The 10,909-nt window shown below is 39.3% G+C and overlaps 1 protein-coding gene across 2 annotated transcripts; it reads right to left on the minus strand.

Moving 5' to 3' along the window:
* Positions 1 to 6,520: 6,520 nt before the first annotated feature.
* On the minus strand, positions 6,521 to 9,039 carry LOC147905003 (HMG1/2-like protein). 2 transcript variants are annotated; one of them, XM_087396380.1, is made up of 9 exons: positions 8,867 to 9,039; positions 7,912 to 7,980; positions 7,753 to 7,818; positions 7,528 to 7,659; positions 7,383 to 7,440; positions 7,231 to 7,275; positions 7,039 to 7,119; positions 6,849 to 6,947; positions 6,521 to 6,754 (listed from the first exon to the last, which is right to left on the minus strand). In XM_087396380.1, exons 3-9 carry the CDS (start codon positions 7,797 to 7,799, stop codon positions 6,737 to 6,739), a joined length of 480 nt encoding a protein of 159 aa, XP_087252506.1. In that variant the 5' UTR covers positions 7,800 to 7,818; positions 7,912 to 7,980; positions 8,867 to 9,039; the 3' UTR covers positions 6,521 to 6,736. The 2 variants fall into 2 exon arrangements, with proteins under 2 accessions (XP_087252506.1, XP_087252513.1); XM_087396387.1 differs by having other exon boundaries at positions 6,849 to 6,933; positions 7,034 to 7,119.
* Between the last annotated feature and the right edge of the window lie 1,870 nt (positions 9,040 to 10,909).

Below are 10,909 nucleotides of genomic sequence, written 5' to 3' on the forward strand. Positions count from 1 at the left end.
CCCTTTCTGTTGCAAAGAATAACCAATAAAGATGCACTTCTCAGCTTTTAGATCCAACTTGGATCTCAACTCATCTGGCACATGAACATATGACTTGGTGGGGCCAAGTCATGGATTGGGTCCGGTGCTTGCTTCTCAGCCTCAAATTGAGCTTGTTCCTTTTGTACCCATTGTTGAAGTGCCTGAAAACAAACCTTCTCCACCTTTGCATTTGGGTATGGAGCTTCTTTTATTTGAGGCTCGGGAGTTAATGTGGACGAGCTCGGCTGCTCATTGCTTGGCGGAGGTGGAGGCACTTGTGCTTTCTTTTTAAGAAGTCATTTTGGTTGGATTGGAATGTTAGGGTCCTTGGTGGCCTCTTTTTGCTGATGTGTAATTACATTCACAGGTTGTGATACTATGCTTGCCGGCCCCAGGCATTGATGGTCCAACCCAATGATGTTCATTGGGATGTCAAGCTTAACCTCTGTTTGTTGTGGGACCTTATTTTTCATGGGGCAATCCATACAGGCATGTCCTATGCCACAATCTTTGTAGAGTGGTTAGAAAGTAGCAAGGCTACCACGATAAGGGCACTCTTCAATTCGGTGATTTTCTCCACAATCGTAGCACTTGATTGGTGCTCAATATGTGTTGGGACATACTTGATTTGCATAGATTGGTATTAGTCCCTCTGCACCTTCTACATAGTACACTGGGTACTCTGCTTCATACTCAAATGGCGAGTCTACTTCCTTGGCTTGTAATTGATGTATTGGAACTGCCTGAGAAGATTTGGTGCTCTTGGATATGGTCGTGGATTCAGATTCCTGAGTAATTGTGGGACTTGTGTCCGAACAGGAACAAGATTTAGCCTCGGAGCTAGGGGCGCTTGTGCAAGTGCCGATTGCCTATACACTGGCATGGGTGCCACTTGGTATTGTTGAGGTCGAGGCAGGTTGTTGCGTAGTTTGAAGATGCAACTGTTTTCCAAGATGATAAAGGATATGATTCCAAACATGCAAAAGATTCTATTTGAGGGGTTAATTTTGAGCCATTACAGCACGTATAGTAGGAAAAGAAATTCATCCTACCCAAACATAAGAGCAGACTTGACTGAAAAAGGTATCCTCCCAACAACCACATTGCAACTTGATAAAGAGTTGATCGAAAAACATGAGGAAATAATCAAGCCTGGTAACTACGTGAGAACCGAGAACTTTTAGATTTTAAAAAAAAACCAAAATTTGAGAAAGAGATTTTGAGTTGACGTTAAAAGTGACAGCGAGTACAGTTATCATAGTATTGCTAGTGCCTACAATCCAATTGAATTTCTATGATAAAAAAATCGTAACAGAGCTACTACAAAGCCCATAAACATATCTAGCTAACGACATTGCGGTCATGGTTTTGAAAGATGTCAGAATACATACGAATGAAAGGTTCTCAAATTATTTCTTAAAGGTGGCTGATGGAATGGGTCCAGATGATTGCTCAATTATAAGTAGCACTACAATAATGTTTGTTTTTCCAATTGTGAGTGGAGCTATGGGTAATACTATTACTGTCGTGTACTCTTTGCCTTTTTGTTGCAACTAGCATTCTACAGTGATCGTGAGCATATGAAGGACGAGATGGTGGGTGCACTAAACAAAGGCCGTCCCACTAGATATGTGATTTAGAATGCAACAATTGGAATATATAAGATGAGGAAGTAGCTGCAGCTGCTACCTACTCAATAGCAGCACCAATGGTTGATGAAGATACCATAAAGTGGCTTACAAAAGTTTTTGAACATTACAAAAACCAAGAGAGTAATACTGAGTTGGTGAGTGATAACAGAGAATAGTACTTGTGATTTTTACTCCTAATTGTTATTACCAAGCATTGTCTCATTTACTATAATGTTAATTGTTGCACAGATTTGTGGGGAATTAGCATTCATCCAAACTACTCGGCCACTCTACACTGCTTGTATGCTTTGCAAGATGCAGGCCGGGTTGCAATAAATAGGAAAGAACAATTACAACTGTATTCACTTCAAACATTGTATCGAGTCTGGAATTGTCAATCATATGATTACAACAATCAAAATAGAAGACGGCAACCAAGTATGGTTCAATGTTAAACATCCTTGGATAACAGCACTGCTTGGAATAACCACCACTGTTGGTCAATACTTCAACAAGAACAATAAATATTTTTTACGAAAAATTAGTTCAATACGAGCTGCAAGAGAATTTGGACTATATGGGAATGTACTGGTTTCGTACACACCAATAACAAATCTTGAAGACAAAGATCCATTGCAAAACTCGGAAGCCAAGAACAAGTTTGCTACTAAAGTTGTTGCCTAGAAAAAAAAAATTATCCAAAAACCTGTTTGCCAGAAAAAGTTGTTTCCCTGGCAAAAAGAAGATATTATTCAAGCAGCTATTCCATTTTTATTCTATTTTTTAAAAATAAAAAAACAAAAAAAAACCAATACTACCAAAGGGCCTTTTGCTTGCCAAACGGGTTTTACTCTTGCCAATAAAAAGATTGTTGTTTACTGAATTTTAAAAAAAGAAAAGAAAAAAGAAAGAAAGCTGCCATCAAAACTTTGTTTGGAACTACTGGTCCAGGAGGTATTGTTCTGAAAGTCTCCATTGTTTTAATTCTTTTCATTGTATTTTTTGCTTTCTCTAATTATGCAAGGCTTTTAGAAGGGGCAGCGAATGATCCATTTTAAAACTATAAAGCTCAACCATTGGTTTTTTTAAATTAAAAAAACAAAGACAAGCTTGACGTTTAGGACAACAACAATGGATCAAAACAAATCAATTGATACCAGACATCTCATGGAGAACTCTTTCCCCTTGCCATATGAGTCAATTTACATATTCCTCACATATTCTTAACTGGAGGAAGTAGAACTGGCAAGACAATTGTCATAAGCGCTCTTCACCAAGAGTTGTGTTGTGTCTATATAATAAAGGTTCTACCTCTTACCCATTGAATATGAAAATATTAAAAATGGCTTACGCAAGAAGGGATGCTTGCCATATGAACGGTGCAACTCTCCATTCCACGTTGAATATACTGACAAACTACAAAAAATTGTCTGAATTGGTAGCTAACAAACTAGACAAGCTCACAATACAATACTTGGACCTCTGAGCTGTTATCCTAGACAAGGTATTCTCTCATGGGAAAATGCATACTTAACTTTGTGGATAAGTGGTTACGTGCCATCAAGCACCTTCAAAACATTCCGTTTAGGGGCTTGGACGTCATAGTAACATTAGACCTATACTAGTTACCCCTTGCGTGTGATAAATGGCTATTCTAGTTGTGAAATACTTTAAAGCAAAAATTTTGGAACGAAAGGATCAAGTGCTACCAACTCACCACTATCATGCACCAAAATGATTTATTGTTCACTAACATCTTAAACGAATTCCGAACACACAAAGTCAACAAGACATTGACAAAATCAATTCAATATGTTACGGTAAGCCACCACTAGACTTGATGGTACCTTATCTGTTCTGCACAAACAAACTAGTGCATGCACATAATGAAATGGAAGCAATAGATAAAAGACATGGCAATTGCCCTGGCACTCTTTCCTTACGAATGACCCCAGCAAGATTATTGGCCTACATAAAGAAATAAAAATAAAACTGAATATCGTTGTCAAGCTATGTGCACGGAACTACAACACAACTAATGGTCTTGTGAATGATGCATGGCCACTTCAAACCTACAACAACATCTAATTCAAACGCAATTATGTGGGTGCAATTCTCTAGTCCACCATGGGAGCATGCACATGTCAACAAACTCAACACTTGTATGAAAATCATATTGACCAATCTTGCAATATGGCCAATCACAAAGGAAATACAAATATGGAGCAATAGCAACTACATCATTTCACGAACGCAGAATTCAACCGTCTTCAGTAAGAACCGTCCACTGTGCACAAGGCTCAACACTAGAAACATTGTGTTTTGAACCTACAAGTCGCCCACAACACGACATCGCATATACATCACTCTCAAGAGTACTTCTAAAGAAAACCTTTATTTCATCAAAACCTTGAATAGCATATTAATGCGGACTATAACATCTAAGCCTCCGACTTGCTTTGCCTTAACAAAGCCAGAACTATGGACCCATCACACTATATCAACACAACAACATTCGTAGCATTTGCAAGAATGGGTACATCACTCTTATACAAATGGAGGCTTTGTTTGGTTTCACATGAAACATTTACAATGACTGGCCTCGAAATGTTCATGGCACACTTTCAACCGAATCCAAGGCAACGAATCCAAGGCAAGCAACGCTTATACTGGCAATATACTGTACCAAAGCATGCAACCTCCAAAGATTCCTGGAACAAGTCGCATGTGTGTTACAACAAAGACCATCACTCTATTGCAAGGGGATTTCAACATTAATGTGCTACAAACTTCTGAAAAGCAAATGCAACTACAAAATCTCATGGAAGAAAATCATCTGTAATTAGTGAACAAAACCTCTACATCGATTTACAAGTCTCAAATCAATCGCATTCACATTTGACAAGCAATTTCTTCAAAACAAACTGGACTGGATCATGACCTCATCTACATTGCATATCAATCCCCAATGCAATTGCCAATGTTCAAAGCAAAACGAGTACATGCCTTACAAATTTTATTTTTTCATTTGTATTTTTTTAAAGCACCAATTTTAGTAGCCCTCAAACAAAAAACTTGCTTTCCCATCCTTAGTCAAATTTCCTTGACACTACAAAACCTAATCAATTTTGCAAGCGCTCAAACCGTTTCTTTTTTACTATTTCTTACTCAATTATTAATAGTATCTAGAGACCCACACAACTCATAAGTTGAAGCCAATGTTTTCATGCATACATGCCCTCTTGTTAACCAATGTATCGATACATCGCTTGCAAAAATACAACACTGTAATAAAGTTCGACATGAAAGGTCATGGATTTATGCTTTCTTGTCTTGGAATTAAGTTTGGATTGACTTAGATAGCATCTTTTGAAGATCTTGAACCTTTGCTATATTGAGTTCTAAATTGACTCAAATAGCATCTTCATGAGCCCCTATAAATATGTGAATAGTCTCATAAAGAGGTTTCATATGGCAAATTGTAAGATTGCATCCACTCCCATGGACTTGAAACTTAGTAAAGATCCACAAAAGCCTACACTTTGACGTGTACTAACAACTCATCAAATCTCTCATCTATTTTAATCACATTTTGATTCTAAGTCAAAGGATCCTAAACATACCCAAAGCCAAAATTCCAAAGATATTATATAACGACAAGAAAGGCCCCTACTCTAGTCTCATCTCCTTTATCACAAGTAAATTTCTTAAGCTTATTAATTGCTTTAATCATGGGCCCCATCAAACCATAAAAATTATCAATTATATGTCAACCCAATTTCACAAAGCTCATAATTCAAGTCAAATATAAAATGTGATTTGGCAGCTTGAATTACTGGATAATATAGAATTTTCAGTTGCTGGAACAAATTAAGCATCATATTGCTTACCAAGAAGCTCAAGAGGTTTTATAAAAAATGAGCACAAGACCAAATTTCATAGAAAGCAGACGACTAGTGGAACATTGTTGAGAAATGCATAAAAATTTATTCCAATGTAAAACCTAGGATACCCAAACACCAATTATGAAGTATCAAAACCCTGAGGGGACGTTTGAAACATGAGGTCATGTATGCAAAAGGGAAAATGCAAAAGGGAAAAACACAACTCAATTTAAAGATTGATGCTACTAAGCTCGTATGGAACACAAGAGGTTCATCCCAACAATTTCAATAGGCATATTAAGCTGCACTTCATCTGCTTTGTTAATTTGGAAATTGGAGATGAATGGAATGCTGATTTCCCTTGGTTGAACAATAATTTGGGTCACAAAGATCAAATTCGACTCAGTTATTTAATATAGGCCTAGGCAAGCTGGACATCATCTGCTTTGTCAAGAATAGAAGCCACTTTATAATTTCTTTAGCTTATTCATTACATTTGTCCTGGGTCCTAAGAATCATTACTTAAATGTGGGACCCAATTTTGCAAAACATTCGGTTCCAGTCATAAAGACACTTGCAAGACAAACAATTTCAATTATGAAATGTAATTTGGCAGCACTTGATTCAAAATCCGCACATGATAGTATCAAATTTCCAGTTGCTGGATCATACTGCTGACCCTTCCTTTACCAGAAAAACCTCAACAAGTTTTTAACCAATGAACCAGAACAAGGCCAAATTTCAATTTTCCCTCACCAGATACTCATGGACTACTACCCTGTAAAAACTTGGCATGGTAAGGATGTTACAATATATTACTGACAGAAATACAAGACAAGCATCACTATGTTGCCTGGTAACGTTCTTTAAATAATCAGCAGACCCACCAGGGGTTTAGCTGCCTTTGACAAAAAGATCACATAATAGGAGAGCAAAGATGACATCTAGAGAGTTTTGAATTTTAGCTCTAGAGACAATAATGTATCAAGAAAGCTTGATATTTGGCCAGCAGTCTTTGATACAACTGCACTTGCCGATGCAAGTAAAAGGCAACAGCCTTGTAATTGTAGAGTTACAAAATGAGCATAAAAGTGGCTTGAAAAGCTAACAGGGTTAGTCAGCTTCAAAATTCTGGAACTAAACTACATTGATAAACCCTGTCACCGGGAGGGGCATTTCAAGCCCACAAAAGAAGCATGCTTAATCTTCATCCTCCTCCTGCCATTGACCAAGGTGTTCAGAGTTACAGAAAGAATACAGAAGACTGCAAGAAACAAAATCCATAATCAAGACCACACTAAAATCAACCCACCTCTACACTTTCATCATCATCATCATTAATCTCTGACTTTGACTTCTCTGATTCATCTGCCTCATCTCCCTGACCACCATGAGCACTACCTCCAGTAGTCTTCACTCAAAGAAAACAAATTTACATTAAAGAAAAAGAAAAATTGCAAAACAGTAGCATTTAACATGCAAAGATCTGCTTTGGACCTCACCTTCTTCTGATTATAAGATGCAAGGGCTTTCTCAAATGTAGCCCTCTCTTGTGCAGCCTTTGCAACGTAGGGCGCTTTCTCCTGACAACAGATATGGAGGAAGTCACTTAAGAGCAGACCACAGGAAAATCCATGATCTAAAAACAGAACTGCATCATTTTATGATGATAGATTCAAGATAAAGAAGAGCACCTGATCACTCATTTCTTTCCACTTGTCCCCGCATGCCTTGCCAACCTGTACACCAAAGAACCATTCCAGAAGTAGGTTAGAAACACAATGGCACAGCACAACAGAAAAGAAGGCAACAATTAACTACAAAGGACTGCAAGGGCTTGACATACTGCTGCCACGCCCTTCACATCAGGATGCTGTTCCTTATAACGCTCTCTGAACTCTGCCCTGAACAAAAATATCAGTATGTCAAAGTGAGAACCCTGTGCAAAGCTTTGAAAAAACCCCTTTAATTGTCCAACCAATTAGACTCACAAATAAATAAAGAAAGCTGTTGGCGGTCGCTTTGGTTTGTTAGGATCCTTCTTTGCCTTACGCTCCATCTTGGCTTGCCTCTTTTTTGCCTTTTGCTCTTTGACTGTCAATTGTTGTCTTTTCTTAGCCTCCCTAGTAGTGAACAAACACAAACAATACCAATTACCAGCCATAGACCTCACAAAATCACGAAGCAAAACTGCCAGAAATATAAGTAGAACTCACCTGGCCTCCTTGGCTTCAGATGTCTTTTTCACCTTCGTGTCCTTCATTGTTCAATAAATGTAATAGCTGCATACAATCAAAAGTTACTTACGACCTGACTCGACAAAAAAGAGTTTAAGAGCATCGCACGTAATTATATAAGTCTATAGAAAAAGTCACCTTTAAATTTGTAGTGGCGAAGACAGAATTCAACAACTACAGTTATAGGCCTGTTGAAGTACACTCTCTCTGCGTCACAATACAATAAGCTGTAAGTGTCAACAAAAATCTTCCATTGAAAGAAAACGTCGTCGGTAAAAAATCAGCATCAGCACTCCATGCTGCAGTTCAAGCATTTGCTTCCACAACATTGAAGCACATCGTTACCATGCAAGACAGGTCTAATAAGTAGCCGAAAATGTGCTCAAATTAGGCTTTTCGGATTGTAGAGCACTGACACAACGACGACGACCAACAGGTGAGGTCTGCCATGGGCAAATCCATAACAGGTGAGTGGACCATTTTCTGTGCGTGACTAACGTTTTACTGGAGTAAGGCTAAATGCAGTACAGCTGTAAATTAGGTTTCCATTCAGGGTGCTAGCTCAAGAGGAAGCGCACCTCAGGCACAAGGAGTACAAAATACTAAGCAGAAAGGAAACCCTCAACTTGGGAAGAGATCTGGCTGCCTGTGGGAGGCAGCAACCGCCAAAAAAACAGAGCGAGGGAAGCTGAAGACGGGCATACTGTCGGGAAGCGCGGAGGGGAAAATTCGAGAGGGAAAAAGCATGTTGCACGAAGGGAGAGAGGAAAGGAGAGGACCCAAGAGGAACCTGAGCTGCCCAAATCAATCCCCTTTGATTTAGAACTCGTGAAGCTTCCTCTTTGTCTCTCCAGGAAGCTAAAGAGAAAGGGGAAAGCGCAGAGAAAGGAGAAAGCGTTAAGAGCAACAGGAAAGGAGCAAGAGAGGAGAATTTGGGAAGGTGGGTTACAGACGGAAGGCGTTGAGAGGAGAGGGAGGGAGCAGAGGAGGAGCAAGGAGGCAGGGGGGGGGGGAGGAGGGGATGGGCGATGGCAAAACAAGAGCAAAAGCACAGAGCAAAAGAAGAAGAAGAAGAAGAAGAAGAAGAGCTTACAGTGATGGGATGATGGAAGAGAGTTGGGAGCGATCGATTTCTGAGAGGCTAGAGAGCTCTCGTTGTTGTTGTTATTGTTGTTGTTGTGCTTCTTCTTCTTCCTTGTTGTTGTTGTTGTTGTTGTTGCTGCTGTTGCTTTTGTTGTTGTTGGGAGCAAAGTGGTTTTGTGTGCTTTTTTAGCACGGATTTACTGAGGGTTTCATCTTTGGTCACTATAAGGACTGGCCACCGGTTTACCGGCCCCAGCCGGTCACCTTCGTTCCCCCCTCTCATGCCCTCCTTCCCTCCCCCCAAACTTCAAATTTCAAAATATCCCTCTCCCTCTCCCTCTCTCTCTCTCTCTCTCTCTCTCTCTCTCTCTCTCTCTTCTCTCTCTCTCTCTCTTTGGTCTCTCTCTCTCTCTCTCTCTCTCTCTCTCTCTCTCTCACACACACACAACTCCCCCTTTCAAAACTTCTCTTTTTCTATTTGCTACATCTCTTCACCCTCCCAAGTAAAAAACCAAAGGAGGAGTTCTCTCTCTCTCTCTCTCTCTTTTGCAAGCCCAATCATCACACTCAAAACCAATTTCCTTTCTTACTTTCCTCAACCAAGAAATATTGTCCCACCTTACACATCTTGAAAGGTGGAGGCACGAATGAACAGGCACATCTGAAGCAAACAACAGCATGGCAACCCATTTCTTAATAGTTTAAGGTAAGAGTGACCCTGCACCATCAAAGGACCTCAACCCATGTGCTATGAGTTTCCATTCCAAACCCCTAAAATGATGCATGCTAACTTCATGAAATTTCCAATATTTCTAATATATTGTCAAGAAGTTGAACTCCTCAATTTCGGTATAACTAAAATTTGGAGGACACTCTTTAAATATGAGAGATGCATGCCACTAGTGCCTTGTCACCATCATCATCCTAATCACCAATCACACGCTTTTCAAGGTTGTCTCTAAAATATCACCCAAAAATCTTACATGATTGCACACCTGAAGACTTTTGCCAACATTATGATTACCTATCAACCTACCTATCAACTTCATGGCATTCAAGAAAGGGCATATGCCAATGAGCTTCCACAACTAAGTGGCTCTGCAACATGTCCCCATGTTCATTTAGAGCTTGTGGGCTTTGGGTCACTCCATGCCTATGCAACAAGTATGTACTACCTACATTGTTCTTAAAGACTAGTTCTGATAAGGCACCTTGGCCATGCCTTTTACCTGCACATCTTATAGATGCTCCCCAAGGCCAAAAGGCCTTCTTAATAATTGTGGGCACCATGAACCTTTTCCCATACGCTTTACATTCCACATTAAAAGCAGCCTTTAATGTATATTTATTTGTAGTGTGTGTTTTAGGTCATGGAAATCAATTACTATTGAAGGTAACCTTTATTTCTTTAGTTATGAAAATCAATTAGCTTGAAGGTCTTGAGGCTCAAGGTAAAAAATCCTTGCTTAATAATTGTGGGAACTACTAACGTCTCCCTACTGCACTTTACCTTCCCTACGAAAATCGGACTTTAATGTATATTTAATAAATTGTAGGGTGTGTTTAGGTCATAAAAATCAATTAGATTAAAGGTGAACTTTACTTTCTTAAGTTATGTATACTACTTCATTTGCCACAACCCTATGGTGACAATGATGCAAGTGTCTCATTCCCTCTCCCCTTTATTAGTCCTTTTTATACGTTACAAAAAGGGTGGCAAGGGACACTATGGCCCTTGCTATGTTGCACAGCCTAATGGTACTATTATTTCACTTTGCTAGGCTTGGGTTCTTGCAAGCAACATGCCTTCCTAAATAACTCGACCCCATCACAATCATGCTACAAAGTGACCATATCATAGCCATTATGGAAATAAGCAATAATGGCCATTGCTTTGTAAGCTACTACTAAAGCCTAACTACCTGAGTAAGATGTAATGTAACCAATGCTAGACTATGTAAAACAATCCATTTGTTAGTTTGCTCAACTTGATACATGCCTCAAAAGGCCTCCAATTCTTAAACAAGCCACTAGTCATGGGCCACTCTTACAT

The sequence above is a fragment of the Dipteris shenzhenensis genome, chromosome 2, assembly GCF_047967505.1.
Source record: "Dipteris shenzhenensis isolate YYH24624 ecotype China chromosome 2, Dip_SZ_1.0, whole genome shotgun sequence".
In the NCBI taxonomy this organism is placed as follows: Eukaryota; Viridiplantae; Streptophyta; class Polypodiopsida; order Gleicheniales; family Dipteridaceae; genus Dipteris; species Dipteris shenzhenensis.

Coding starts and splice junctions, on each gene's coding strand:
- LOC147905003 (XM_087396380.1), bottom strand. CDS start 7,799: ATGAAGGACACGAAGGTGAAAAAGACATCTGAAGCCAAGGAGGCCAG. Junction 7,660..7,752: donor TCTGAAGCCAAGGAGGCCAG/GTGAGTTCTACT, acceptor GTTCACTACTAG/GGAGGCTAAGAAAAGACAAC. Junction 7,276..7,382: donor ATGTGAAGGGCGTGGCAGCA/GTATGTCAAGCC, acceptor TTTGGTGTACAG/GTTGGCAAGGCATGCGGGGA.